Genomic DNA, 15,368 nt, shown 5'->3' on the forward strand with positions numbered 1-15,368 from the left:
AAATAGTTTATGACTTCCTTAAACAACAGTTCTGACTCCTTCTGTCCAACACCTCGTCCCTTGCTGTAGCCTGTTTGTCCCCAATGTCTTATGGCTCCCCTGCCATTTTGTAACTGGCAGAGGCCGTAGCTTAGTGTAAGCATGCATACCTTGACTCCCAGGGCGCTTATTCCCAGCCATAGTTGCATGCCCCCCAAGATGAAGCAAGGTATTCTGCAAATACAGGCTAGCTCAAGCCATGAGTACCTAAACTCGGTGGTATTTCCGTTGACTTTTTAGGAGAAATTCTTACCATTCTTGGATATGTTCCAGAAAGAGAGTGTGAGAGTGGAGGTTTGTAAGTGCATCATGGAAGCTTTTATTAAGTAAGTATAAAGTATTCTGATTAAGTGCACTCTAGAGACTCCAGACCATCTATTGAAGGGTTGTTAAGGGCGACAGAGTGAATTGGTCTGCAGTCCATTTGGCATTGGAAATACATTTCTGCTGACACTAAAGATTAGTCTAAAAAGAGCATTTAAATACATTATAATTCCTATTGATGTTTATATAAATAGCTTATTATGAAATGAACTGCATCAGGGCAGTCTTGCTATGTTTTAAAGTATGCTGGATTCAAGGCAGCAGTGTATTTGAATGTGAGCAAACAGATCTGGAAGGGCAGGCAGAAATGCAAGGCCATATTGTCTGAATGCACATTTGCTGCAAGGCTGATATTCAGGCAGTTATGGAGAGTGGTTTCAGTTTTCCTATGTCTTGAATAGGCATATGTGCCAAGCTTTATGTACTTGTGTGTACAGACACTTCGGAGTTAGGCCATACCTAAAGCACATTTAGGACGTGGGTGGTGCTGTGAGTTAAACCACAGAGCCTAGGGCTGGCCGATCAGAAGGTCGGCAGTTCGAATCCCCACGACGGGGTGAGCTCCCGTTGCTCGGTCCCAGCTCCTGCCAACCTTGCAGTTCGAAAGCATGTCAAAGTGCAAGTAGATAAATAGGTACTACTACAGCGGGAAGGTAAACAGCGTTTCCGTGTGCTGCTCTGGTTTACCAGAAGCGGCTTTGTCATGCTGGCCACATGACCTGGAAGCTGTACGCCGGCTCCCTCGGCCAATAACGCGAGACCCAGAGTCGGCCAATAACGCAACCCCAGAGTCGGTCACGACTGGACCTAATGGTCAGGGGTCCCTTTACCTTTAAAGCACATTTAACACATATTTTAGGCACATGGCTTCCTCCAGAGATTCTTGGGATCTGTGGCCTACTCCTCACAGAACTACAATTCCCAGCACCCTTAGCAATTCCCAGGATTCTTTGGGGGAGGCCATGTGTGTTTCATGTGATTTAAATGTATGGTGTGGGTGTGACCCCAGTGCTCCTAAAATAAATGCATTTTCTGCTTATTCGTGTCACAGATTAAATAATAGAAGAAAACCCATATTGCTAGTTTTCAGATGGTACGGGTATATATTGCAGCTGAAAACCATCTTAGAAGAGACATTCCTCTATCTGTGAAAGTGAAGAGGGAAACGATTCTTTTTAAAGGCTGCCTGCCATCTTGGAGGCTTTATCACACCTTACAATAGCAAACTCGGGCAGTGAGTGCCAACAGAAATGGAGCCAAAACAGGGCCACCTAGAAACAAGCAGGAGAGGTATCCAACGTGCTTGGGAGAATCCCAGGGTTTTCGGAAGTATGAAAATAGAAACCAACCAAAAAACCCAAGGGAGACCCTACTCCCTGCCCAATTATGAATGAGCATGTGCATTTGCCATGGAATGTTGACTTGTCATTTGGAAAAGAAAAGGGAAATGCAAGTCAGTGGGGAGGAAGAGGGATGGATGGATGGAACTCTGAACAAGCACTTTCCTTTTAGGAAGTGAGAGTGCATTGCAGTATTTTTGTGTGGATTCTGCTTGTTTATATTCTTATAAAACCTGTTTCCTGGTTAATTGGTGATGCCTCTTCAAGCTTGTTTCTTAAAAGGATATTAATCTATTAATTCATTTTGAAAGGATGAGACCTTTTCTGCTGCTAGATTTGTTGCTCATTGTGCAGCAGCTTGAATAGGTTGAAGGTGATACTTTGCCATATGCTTCTCTGCTGCACTGACAGCCGCTGTGATAGCAGGATGCAAACACATGAGCATCTGGGCCTTACAGGCTCCACTGCAGAAAAGTCAGCACTTCTTTAAATTGAAACAAAATCAAAATAGTTCCTTTTTCAGTGCTGAATGCCTTCTTTCTCAAGCGGCTTTGATTTCCTTTTTATCGCCTTGTGATATTTAGACTGCAGGTTCCCGTTGTTAAGTGGTGACAACTGAGTCTTGAGAAAACACTTTGCAGAAATGTTAACTGGAGGCTTTTGTTTTAATTTCCTCAATCCATTATAAAGAACGCAGTGTTGTATCCCATTGATTCGTGCAGTAGTGTGTCAGTTCAGGAGTGATGGATGATAAAACTCTCACATGCACTTTTGATTGGCTTGGCATTATAAATTATTGTAAATAAAAGTACTAGCCTGTGCTGGCAGGAAGTGCCCTCCCCACCCGTGCGAGAAGCACATTTTAGCAAGAACAACTGATCTAGCAGACTTCCTTGGTTTCTAGTCTGGAAACCAAGAGAAAGCTTCAAGGCTCTGTGTTCTATTTTCTCTTCCTTGTCCCCGTTGTGACAGTTTATTCTTTGCAACACTTTTCCCCCCTAATCTTAACGTCAGCTTGCAGTTCCGCCATCTTTGTCTTTAGAGCTATATTGTTGGTTCATTTTGGCCATCTCAACCAAAAGAGCAACAAAACTGGGTCTCAGGATCAGTCTCTTAGGTTTTTGCATGGTTGTTTATAAGCTATTGGTTAAACTCTGGATTTCATAGAGCAGTCTGTGTTTCTTCCTAGGAGGTGCCTGTCATGTAAGGCAGGCTGAATTCTCTCTTCTTCTGATCTCCCACTGAGACCTGGCTTTTTATGCAATACAGGGCCTGTTGACCTCATCCAGCTTCCCTTTTTCTTAGAAACTGGATGTCTTTGGAAAAAAAAAACCACCCCAATTTCCTCCCTCCTTTCAGCTAGGGCTGGACAGCCTAGAGTAGGAGAGCCAAGGCTATTAACCTATCCAAGGGCATTTCATTCTTCTGCAGCCTCCCCTGCATAAAAAGGTCACTCTGAATCTGGCCGTTGTCATCCTTGCTGCCTCTTTCTTCTTCTGTAACTCAGTGAATGGACAGTTTTGTTATGGCATTCAGTATCTTAAATGAATTTAAGTAAAACACTATATGGAGAAGAACCGTAGAAGTTTAAAGACACTTGCAGGATTGAAATAAATCCTACGAACTGACTTTAAGTAGAAGGAATAAAGGAACTGTGAGAAAGGAATTGACAAGACAACCGAATGGGGGGAAGGAGGGAAGTCAAAGCTCGGCAGAGCAAAGTAAATTGTAATAGTTGATTAGATGTTAAGAAGAGGAAATTTTGTGTTTATTATGTGTTGTTGTGTTTGTGGTTGAATGTTTTGTTTTTGTTTAATTGGAAAAATTTAATAAATTGTCTTTTTTAAAAAAAGAATGAATTTAAGTAAAACAAAGTTATCGAGGGGTACTAGGAAACCTCCAAGCAGGTTGTCTTCATCCTAGTACTCGGCAGCAGGAAATGATAGCATTCCAAGGTAGCTACTATGAAACCCGCCCCTTGAAATGCCATCTCATTTCCTGCCTTTGCTTAAAAGGCATCTCCTTGAGCTGTGCTTATATTCTGTCTGATTCTACTCTCTCAGGCCTCTTGTGTGGGTTTTTTTTTTGTGTGTGTGTGTGGACCGTGTGTCGGCTGTCTGTGTTATAGCTGCCAAGTCTCCCGTTTTTCGCGGGAAACCCCCGTATTTTGTTACCATTTCCCGATGTTATCCCGAATTGATTATATCCCGTAAATATCCCATAAAGCTCCTGCCGGCGGCTGTGTCCTGGCTCCCGGCTGTCTGCGCATGTCTGGAAAAAATATCAAAAAAAAAAAAGTAGCCAAAAATAGCCAAAAAAATATCCAGCGCTGCTCCGTCCCGGCACCAACTTTGCTGGCGGCACCTGTAGGGCTTTCCTACCTCCTCGGCGGGCTTCCTCCTCCTCCTCCTGCATCTCACTTCCCCGTCTGGCCGCTGTGCCACCGCCTCCCTCAGCCTCATTCGAAATTGAAATTCCCTGGCCAAGGCCGTCAGCGCGGCTCCAGCGCCCCGGCCTCCGCCTGCAGCCCCGCCCCCGGTTTTGACCCTCGGCCAATCGCAGGCTCCAGAACTACTGTGAGCTGATACTGTCGGCGGCGGCTACGTGGGCCACATGACGAGGCCTGGCGGGCCGGATTAGGCCCCCGGGCCTTGTGTTTGACACCCATGCCTTATAGAGTCCTTTGTAGGTTCTCCATCGGTAGGAGAAAATAACAGAGGCCAACCAGAGAATATTGAGAAGCAAAGCAGCTAGTAAGCCTGATCTTTATTAAACTGTTGCAACAGGGTGCTCCGCCACACACAGGAGAGAGGAGGAGGACCTAGAACAAAGGTGTGCCTGCCCTTATATATACATTTTAAATTGCCTGCCCTGGAGCTCAAGACTACCCCTCCATATACATCACAGAAGGGGTGTAGCCCAAGACCACCCCCCAGATACATCCTACCTACATCACAGAAAAGGCGGTCTACAACAGAAATTTGAATGTTGTTGTTTTTCCTGTCTGCCAGGTTACCTGATAATGCCTTATCTAATTGCCTTTCATGGTAGTCTGGCCATTACTTTGAGATGGTAATTACTCAATTCCTGAGACAATGGGAAGGTTTTTTTTACCTCCTCCCTCCTTGCAGAGAAACACTTGGTCAGCTTAGGAGTCAAAATGGTTCCAGGACTGTCTTCCTGTGCTGCTTCAGACATGTGGTTTATATATTTATGTACGTGTTTGCTTGGTACATTTATGAACGTTTATTATATATCTAAGACCTTATAATTCTTATAACAGTACTTTCCCCTTTTACTCATGGAAGATGCAAACAGCATCTTCATAGAGTTGGAAGGAATCCTGTGGGTCATCTTAGTACAGGCATCCCCAAACTGCGGCCCTCCAGATGTTTTGGCCTACAACTCCCATGATCCCTAGCTAACAGGACCAGTGGTCGGGGAAGATGGGAATTGTAGTCCAAAACATCTGGAAGGCCGAAGTTTGGGGATGCCTGATATTAGTCCAACCCCCTGAAATGCAGGACTATGCAGTTGTCCCTTACGGGGATCAAACCTGCAATCTTGGCATTATCAGCAGCATGCTCTAACCAACAGAGCTATCCATCTGGAGAGCACGAGGTTGAGGAAGGCTACTATAGTGTGAAGAAGTAGTTTCTTTTATCTGGCCTGGATCCTGAGTTGCAGTCCCAAACAGTAGTTGCACCCACTTTTAGCCCACACATGTATTTTTACCGCATACATTAAAACAACAACAACCGTATATTTGTTTGGTGGTTGTTCTGCTGTGGTGACCCACATTAGACCCAGATTGTGATCCCATAGTGAGTCCCAGTCCACCATTTTAAGATCAGGGGGTTGAAGAAGCATCTGGACAGTAAGTCTGCTCCATGGTGACCCCAGTCCTAAGGCAAACTCTTGTTTTGCAGTGGCTCCACTGTACTTTTGTTCCCCCAGATCAGGAGTTGTGCAAGAAAGCTACAGCGCTCTGGCGCTCTTTTGTTCATTCGTCACACCTTTGTTGTGCACTAAATAGAGTATAGAGCTTTTAATGCCCTATAATCAAAGAGCACTTCAAGTGAATGCTTATTTTCTATGACAAGAACTTTTACACAGCAGGAAAGCATAATCCGCACAGATGGAAAGAACCGCTAATTACCATGCTAAGTGTTCATGCAAATGCAGAGCTTCCTGTGTGTTGCTGAATGTCAAAGTGCCATATATCTATCTGGGCCTGGGGCTTTGTGTAGTTTCAGGTTTTTGAGTACAGTAGTACCTCGGTTTGCGAATGCAATCCGTTCCGCGGAGGCGTTCGCTTGCTGAGGCATTTGCTCGCCGAAGGCACGCTTCTGCGCATGCGCGAAGCGCTGATAGAGCACTTATGCGCACGCGTGTGCTGCGCAGATCGTGCCTGCGCATCCGACACCGCGGAACCCGGATGTAAACACTTCCGGGTCCGCGGCATTCGTAAACGGAGGCGTTTGTAAATGGAGGTAGGCATAAACCGAGGTTCCACTGTATTGTCTCTATTTCCTCTGGGGTGATAGGGCTGTCCACGTTTTGAGTGACCCCACACACTGCATCTGTTAGCTAATAGTCTGGAGTTCTTCTCTCAATATTCGTAAAAGCATTGTTTAGAGTATAGGATGTTAATCATTGTTTTATTGATTTTTAGAGAGTCAGTTTCCCTTCTTTTTTGTTCTATGAGTTTTAAGGAGGGTTTTTTTGGCTCCTGTTTGTTTATAGTGTGATGAGAGGGTCGTAATGTCTTGTTCTAATTTACCAATTTTTGAGGTGGTTGTGTTTTTCAAAGGATGCCCTCTCCTTTATGCAGGCTTCTCTGGGGACCACTTTCGTTGTGTCCCAGAGGATGGGGGTTGTTATGTTGCCCACATCATTGTCCTTAAAGTAGTTTTGGAGAGTTTTCAAGACATGATTGACATGACCACATGATTCTTTTTGTCACTTCAGCTTTGCATGGGGAACATTTCACTTACATTCTTTTTTGTGGCGTGGTCTAGCAGTTTATCCCGAGAAGGAGGCTCACTGTTCTGAACTGGTTCCGAGTTGTTAAATGCCTTTTTCAAGAGCAATATTCACCATACCCCCCCCAAATAAAAATGTACTGTATGTGTTAGAATCACTTTGCAATGACTTCACCACAACAGTAAGTAGCACAAGATGCTGAACTGGTTCACACATAACTCAGAAGTAAGGCCCTGTCTGCACTCTGCATTTTAAAGCAGTTGTGGCTTCCCCCCAAAGAATTCTGGGAACTGTAGTTTGCTAAGGGTGCAAAGAGTTGTTAGTAGGCCTTATTCCACTCACAGAGCTAACAGTTCCCTGGGAAGAAGGATTGATTGTTAAACCACTTTGGGAACTCTAGCTCTGTGAATAGAATAGGGGTCTTCTAACAACTCTTAGTACCCTTAACAAACTACAGTTCCCAGGGTTCTTTGGGGGAGAGCCATGACTGTTTAAAGTACAGTGCGATACTGCTTTAATTGCACAGTGCAGATGGGGCTTAAGTGTATATGCTTCCTCCCCCCCCCAAATCTGATTTTGGGTAACCCATGTTAAACAATCACAGCTTCAACCTTACTGCTAATATATTTTTCATTCTTGTTTTTCCAAACGTGTTGTTTAGGCACCAACTGGAGCCAACCAAAGACCCTGTCATCCTCAACGCTCTTCTGCATGTGTGCAAGACAATGCACGATTCTGTGAAGTAAGTTTTTTTTCACTGTCTCCTTAAAATGAATTGCATTTTAAACGGTGGTGGTTGTTGTTGTTGTGATCAGTTCTGAGGCCAAGGCTTCAGGGTTGGAGAACTGTTTTTCCACGTGCTGCTTTTATTCAGGGCTGTGTGCAGGAAAGCAAAATACCAGCACCAGCCTGCCTGCTCCTTAAAACGTTGCTTTGTTCTAAATCCAAAACAAAGGGAGGATGATCTGGGACGTGCTGGTGACTTCACAGCTTAACAAATGGGTTGCGGGTGGGGCAAGAGAGAGGCGGCAGGGAATAAATTTTAAGAGCGACAAAAGGGATAAACAAAGTAACATGCTTTTGTGAGATACGGGTGTCAGTGCCTCTCCAAAAAGCACTCGCAACTCCAGTGAACAATACAATATTGATATGGGTATGCTTATACCCAACAAGTACTTTAAAAACAAACAAATATCGGCAGTAAATAACAGAACACATTTAAATGCTGCTCTCTTTTTTTGGAATTTTGAAATGTGTACTATCTCCTGTTAGTTAGCTACTCCTTTATACTCTTCTTCCAGCAAAAAGCTGCTCCCCTGATACTTAGTGCCCAAAGGATGCTAAGAACTTATAGGAAGAGAACATAGAAATGTCATTTCTGCGTTCTCTTTCTTTGTGGTGCCTGTGCAGTCTCTGTGCTCAGCTGGTTGCCTGCTTCAGTGGGCAGGAGGCAGGCGCATTTTGATAGATGCCTTTTAATGCCAGGGAAGGAGGGAAGATTACTCACAAGATCTACGGATCTTGGTCTTGCTTTCTCTGAGTTTCTCATTCTTCTGATCTTAAGTTCACATTTCCTCCGTATCTGCATCAGCTTTGCAAAAAGAATTTAAAGGCCTGCTTAAAAAAACACCCATGCATTTATGTGTGCATTTCCCACGGTATCCCTGTTTTTGTCAGCAATTTATTCCCTAGTATGGTGGATTTTTTTGCAAATTATTTTCATGAATGCATGCATTTTTGTGCTTATATGCGCATGCACTTTTGAACACATTATTAGAAGAAGTGCAAACTTCAGAGATAGCCGCATTAGTCTGAGAAGTGACAGTTAAGAGATTTGCATTCAAATGTCAGCCATGCTAGTTTCCCTTCCATTATTTGGTCACAATTGCAGGATTTGCCCTGATCCTGGACTGGTTCACATATCATAGCAAATGTGCAAATGTGTGGGCTCTCAGAGAAGAGACTGAAACCGCTTTTTCTTGTCACCAGTCTTTTTTGTACTGAGCTAAGCTAAGCTAAAGGCAGGGGCGTCTTGCCCATAGAGGCAAGTGGCGCGGGGAACCAGGGTGCCAGGTTCGCGCCCAGTTCTGGAGGGCGCCTGGGAAGAGGCAGAGGCTGGACGCGGCGCCTCCCGGCATGGGCTCACTGCCCTCGTCTGCCGCGCCAAAGCAGCGCTGCGTCCGGAGCCTCCGACTCTTCCCTACCGGAGGAGCCACCCTCCAGCCACTGCCTGCCTCCTCCAGCCCCACGAAGCTGGGAAAGGGGCGCGCGCGTGGGGCACCGGTGGAGGCTTAAGATGGGGGAAAAATATGCATTCACCCACCTTGGCTTGTCTGCTTTTCATTTCTGCAAAAAGCCTTCCATGGCATCTTGCGTGGAAGAAGGCACCGCAGACACCACAGTCAGCCCTGTGTTCACCCGCCGCTCTGCGAAAGCGCGGGAAAGTGAGGCAACAGGTCTGGCACCTCGCGCAGCGCTGCACAAGGCGCAGTTGCTCAAACGAAGCACGTGTTTGTGTCCCCAAGGCAGCGTGTGGCTCCAGCTTTCCGGCTGGGAAAGGGGGGGGGGTGCGGCACCAGAGGGATTTCTGAATCACGGCGCTGGATAGGCTTAAGACGGCCCTGCTAAAGGACATTCCCAGTCCTACCTGGAAACGTGTGGGACTTACAAGCAAGGGAGATGCAAAAGACACTTGCCTTTCCTGCTACTCTACAGTGCCATCAGATTCAAAACTTCTGTGCGACATGGTGATGAGATCAATACAGGAGATTGGTGGTGGCTCTGAGAACAAAATCTTAATTGTTTCTTTGCTTCCTTAGTCCTTTTATCTAATAAAGGCAGAAACTGTCCTCTTTGAAACAAATAAACAAAGCACATTAAAAAAACAAATGATTTTCCATGTCTATAAATATTGTTCCTATAAACAGTAAACATGATTTTTGGACTAATGGGATCTCAGTATGCAGCCTATTTCTTTGGCATACAATAACAACCATTTGGTCCATTTCTATTTCATGGTCATCTACTCCTTAATTGCAGGAATGGGACTAACTTCTTAGTGCGGAATCCATATAATTCTTGCTATCATTAGTAAGTTCTGGAGTAATAAAATAATTGCCCAGGACTATCAGTTGTTGAAATTGTTCATAAGCATTGCTTCTGGTACAGGTGTTAATCTGGTCTCGGTTACTAGGGCAATAAGTTCTAGCAAATACACTCGTAACATTACTGGGTTTGCGTTTACCGTTAGCCCTACTCAGAGTGGATCCCTTGAAATTAATGGACAAGACATACTTGCGCCCACCAATTTCAAGATGCCAAACAGTTTCCCCCTTAAATCTTGCTTTGTTTCTGAAATAATTCTGCAACATCTAGAATCATAGAGTTGTGAGAGAACACAAGGGCCATCCAGTCCAACCCCCTGCCAAGCAGGAAACACCATCAACGCATTCCTGACAGATGGCTGTCAAACCTCCGCTTAAAGACCTCCAAAGAAGGAGTCGAGTAATGACCTAAAGAATCTTGGCAACTGTAGTCTACCACTCACAGAGCCACCTTTAACAAACCACAGTTCCCAGGACTCTTTAGAGGAAGCCATGACTGTTACAGTCCTAGAAGAGTGCTTGACTTGTATGCTGTGGGTGTGATCTGTGCTGCAAATTGGGAAGTCCCTGGTTCGAATGTCACCTCTGGCATAATAATAAGAATAATATTCATACCCCACCCATCTGGCTGGGTTTCCCCCAGCCACTCTGGGCGGCTCCCAACAGAATATTAAAAATACGATAAATACATCAAACATTAAAAACTTCCCTAAACAGGGCTGCCTTCAGATGCTTTCTAAAAATCAGGTAGTTGTTTATTTCCTTGACAGCTGATGGGAGGGCATTCCACAGGGTGGGCGCCACTACCGAGAAGGCCCTCTGAGCTTGCTAGGTGGCCTTAAACAAGCTTCACTGTCTCACAAGACCAAAAACAGAGCCTACTGGATCAGGCCAATAACCAATCTAGTTCAGCATCCTATTTTCACAGTAGCCAGCTTCAGCCCCCCTGTCTACTACATGGAGTGATAATGCAGACTTGCCTTACAGAGCTGTTGATGCTTGTGAAGTGCTTGTAAAATTTGCATAGTGGTCCCAAATATTAAAGTGCGTTTTAAATTAAAAAGTTGAACTAGATAATGCCATTTTCCTGCTTGGGCTCTACTCAAGCTAAAGCACTGTGTGGGGGGTCATTTAAACAGCTGTTCCACGGTCATGTTTTTAAATTAGCAATTTTTATTGGGGACCCAGTGCTCCCTTCCATGCATCTTCCAAACCATCCATCAGTTTCTTGTTATGTCTGTATTGGATGGCGAAACCCTAATGAGCTAATCATGTTGAAGGTTCACTCTTCCCCTCCAATTGAATTTGTATTCCAGAGCAATTACTCTGCTCCCATCTGGTGTCTGCACTAGGAGAATTGCAAAATGGTCCACCAGGGACTAGCATGCCCAGGATTAAACTGGATTACTTAATTGTAATTGAGCGGGGTTCGTTTTCATCAGAATGTGTATGTTTTTATTACCTCCCCATTTGGTAACCAAATTAAATGCGTAGGATGTGAAACTGAATTTGCTACCCCACCTCCACCCCCTGCCAATATCCCAGCAGTTTATGGCTATTATTTTGGCCGAGTGCATCACACCATGATGGACTCCTTTTGCACTGCAGATGTTTACACTTGCTGTGTTCTATGGCACTATCCTACCTAAATTAATTTTGGAATTGGTAATTTGCAAACCATGACCGCTCACTGTTACAGGGTGGATTCAGACTATTTTCCAAAACTGTTTTGTCTCACAGTAGATGTTGGATAGCTTAGTTGGTAAACTCTTAATCTTAGGGTGGTGGGCTCGAGCCCCACATTGGGCAAAAGGTTCCTCCATTGCAGAGGGTTGGACTCGATGACCCTCGTGGTCTCTTCCAACTCTACAATTCTAGGATTCTAGAGATTTATTCCCACTTGCCCTGGTTCACAATGCAGTGAAATTTATAAAGAAGCAAAAAGGCAGAAACATCCAACATAGTTTACAAATCACTGAGAGTTGCGCAATTTGCTACACTTGCTGATCTCACTTTGGTTCATGATTTGCACGAGTATTAAACCTCTTCTTGTCATCGTGTTCTCTCTCTCTCTCTCCCCCTCTCCCTCTCCGTGTGTGTGTGTGTGTGTGTGTGTGTGTGTGTGTGTGTGTAGAGGACCCATGTTTCATTCTAGGGATCTCCGGGTAGGGATAGGAAAAACCTCATGCATGAAAGTTTGGAGAGCCATTGCCAACTAGCATTGGCCATACTGTACTAAGCTAGAGGAACCCATTGGTATAGAGCAGCTTCGTAGTTCAGGGGTTGGGAACCTCAAGCCAGGGAGTCAAAAGTGCCCATCCTGGCATCTTTGGTTTGGTCCTCAGGATTCTCCCCAGGTCATGATCCATCCAGATCAGCTCAGGTGAATCTGCTTTGAAATCAGAGTTGTGCAGATTTCTCCCCCATCCCTACCCTGGGGTAAGCTGCACTGAACTCAACAGGGCTCATTTCTCATGTTTATGCAGTAAACCACTTTGAGGTTTTTCTTTAAAATATAAAGCGGTATAGAAATGAAATGAACAACAGTAATAATAATGATGATGATGTAGCATCAATTTATTTTGGATGGGTTTCTTAAATATCGATGCTTTTTTGTAGTGCGCTGACACTAGAAGACGAAAAACGAATGCTAGCCTCTTTGATAAATGGATTTTTGAGAATGGTGAGTATTTGCAGGGCTGGTCAGTGTTTTAATCTGCATTTTAATTGTGCTTTTAACTGGGTGCTAGTTTTTGGCAGTGTGTGTGTGTGCGCGTGTGCGTGCGCTTAAAAGAAAGCACAGATCCATCTGATGTAATGTGTTGTTTGGCCCTTAGCTTTTAATTATGATACCTAGATCAAACCTTCCATGGCCAGATGCAGTATACCTCGGGATGCTAGAAGATGCACAGCAGGGCTTGTCTTTGTAATTATGCTTGTGAATTTCACAGCAGCATCTGGCTTTACACTGGGGGGCGGGGGGATCCGTGCTGAGTGACATAGACCTCTTGCTCTGATCCAGTAGGGCTGCTGTTTTGCCCCCACTGCATCATAGAGTTGTGTGTTCCTAAAGGTTCTGTCAAACAAAGTGAAAGAAAAAAAGATGTGATATGAACCACATTGCTTGGTAAATACTGCATGAAAGAGTTAGCGCTGCACTGCAGCAAATGAGATGGAAAGAATGGGTAACTGGATGCCAGAGTCCTGTATAAGAAATGACTTTGTGAATCTTTTAAATCCAGGTTTCATTTGGCCGTGACTTTGAGCAGCAGCTGAGTTTCTATGTTGAAGCCAGATCAATGTTTTGCAATTTGGAACCTGTTCTCGTCCAGCTGATTCATGTGAGCATACTTTCTTAAGTTTAAATAGGACTTCAGGAGCTGTGTGAGCTATTTTTTCCTGCTGCATTCTGTCATTCCTTGCATTTCATTACAGAGCAAGGTCAATTTTGTAGGCATTTTAACAGCAGAGAATTTGCATTTGTACATCATGTTTTATATTGATTTTTGGCATGTTGCTGGTGAATTCATCTTGCAAATTGAAAAGCACAAAGTCGTATGAGCTGATAGCTCATTAGTGGGGAATATTCTGAACTGCCTCCTTCATTTTCAGTGTTCCTCTTTCCTGCCTTCATGTAGAAAAAGCAGTATTTGAAATACACTTTTCCTCAGTCTATACTGATTGCTCCTGGGCATTAAACTAGCACAGCAACTAGTTTTGAATTTTTAAAGGTGGCATTCTTGTCCCTAAGTCACAGATGGAGGACTTCAATTTCAGGGGCCAAAAGCACAGTCCCCCAGCCATTTTTTTCTACCCTTGTAACCCTTCCCAGCTCACACCTCCTCTCCCCGGGCAACATTCCCTCACTGTCCCTGCTTTGCACCAGAAGTGTTTTCACCTGAATTGAATGTGCCCTTGAACTCAGGCAAATTTTGGTTATCTTCGTGTGCGGCGTTGGTCTTGTTTTTGCACATAGTATGCACAACCCTCCTTGCACATCATTATAGCTGTATGCTCTTTCTTTTCCCCTGAAGCTTGTACAGTGGTACCTCGGTTTATGAACACAATTGGTTCCGGAAGTCTGTTCATAAACTGAAGCGTTCATAAACTGAAGCGAACTTTCCCATTGAAAGTAATGGAAAGTGGATGAATCCCGTTCCAGACGGGTCCGCGGAGTACTCAACCTGAAGCGTGCTTAACCCGAAGCATGGGTGTAATTGGTTCCGGAAGTCTGTTCATAAACGGAAGTGTTCATAAACTGAAGCAAACTTTCCCATTGAAAGTAATGGAAAGTTAATTAATCCGTTCCAGATGGGTCCGCGGCGTTCGTAAACCGAAAATTCATAAACCGAGGTGTTCATAAACCGAGGTTCCACTGTATTTCATATCAGTTAAACAGGAATATTTGCTATTTCTTTAGTTCCATTGACTTCTGCTGGAGAAATCCTTGAATTGTTGAGTTGCTTCTGTAGGTAACATAACCTTTTAAAAACAGAGTGTGAACCAGCTGGCGATGGAAACGCGAAAAGTGATGAAAGGGAACCATTCCAGAAAAACGGCTGCATTTGTCAGGGTAGGTGTGAAAACTGAAGGAATTCTTCATCCTTATTTTTTCTGCATGAACTATGGTCTGTTTTGGCCAGAGCGCTAAACCATGGTTTAGCACGGGGGCGGGGCTGGTTGTACTTATGCTCCCACTAGCGTATTTCTGAGTACGCTTTAGTCATTTTGAGTGGGGGTAATGGGATTGGGCACCCAGCAACATCTGGAATGCCACGATTCCCCAGACCTCTGATTTAATACATGTTCAGAATAGTCTTTGAAAACTTTTCTTACCTTTTTTTAAGGCGTGCGTTGCCTTCTGCTTCATTACAATTCCATCTTTGACAAGCATATTTTCCCGTCTCAATCTGTACCTGCACTCTGGACAGATTGCTTTGGCAAACCAGTGCCTTTCACAAGGTAAGCCTCACGATCTTTCTTCATTTGTGAAACAAGTTATTATTTTAGGAAACAGTCTTTCTAGCTACAGTGGGAACACATGAGAATTGCTAAAAATTTGAATGTTTTGTTGGGAAGGAGCTGGCACCTTTGCTTGTCATGACTCCTTTGCACAGAACAGGTATGCTATGGAGAAGGGCCATAGCATCCCCATTCATTGCAGAAGGTCCCAGGTTTAATTCCCTGGCATCTCCAGGTAGGACTGGGACTGTCCCCCATCTGAAACCCTGGCAGTTGCCAGTCAGTCTAGACCAGGCACCCCCAAACTGCGGCCCTCCAGATGTTTTGGCATACAGCTCCCATGATCCCTAGCTAACAGGACCAGTGGTTGGGGAAGATGGGAACTGTAGTCCGAAACATCTGGAGGGCCGAAGTTTGGGGATGCCTGGTCTAGACTCTAGCTGAGCTAGTTGCACCAATGGTCTGATTTAGTATAAGGCAGTTTCCTATGTTCCTGTGTTCCATGCTACTGGAAAGTATTCAGCCAGTAAAAAAAGAAAGAAATCCAGTTGGAGAGAGTGTAGGCACAGCGTGATAAGAGCTTGGAATTCTGAGATCTAAGGAATGTGCACAT

The 15,368-nt window shown here is 44.5% G+C and overlaps 1 protein-coding gene across 3 annotated transcripts in view; it reads left to right on the top strand.

Moving 5' to 3' along the window:
* The window catches only part of VPS35L (VPS35 endosomal protein sorting factor like), an 83,281-nt gene that overhangs the window by 45,316 nt on the left and 22,597 nt on the right, over window positions 1-15,368 (top strand). For all 3 annotated transcript variants that reach the window (XM_060282388.2, XM_088657078.1, XM_035131197.3), the window contains exons 21-26: window positions 280-365; window positions 7,351-7,431; window positions 12,413-12,476; window positions 13,036-13,134; window positions 14,289-14,366; window positions 14,641-14,755. In XM_060282388.2, the coding sequence (XP_060138371.2) occupies window positions 280-365; window positions 7,351-7,431; window positions 12,413-12,476; window positions 13,036-13,134; window positions 14,289-14,366; window positions 14,641-14,755 (523 nt within the window). The remainder of the gene's footprint in view (window positions 1-279; window positions 366-7,350; window positions 7,432-12,412; window positions 12,477-13,035; window positions 13,135-14,288; window positions 14,367-14,640; window positions 14,756-15,368) is intronic.

The sequence above is a fragment of the Zootoca vivipara genome, chromosome 13, assembly GCF_965207765.1.
Source record: "Zootoca vivipara chromosome 13, rZooViv2.hap1.1, whole genome shotgun sequence".
Taxonomy (NCBI): domain Eukaryota; kingdom Metazoa; phylum Chordata; class Lepidosauria; order Squamata; family Lacertidae; genus Zootoca; species Zootoca vivipara.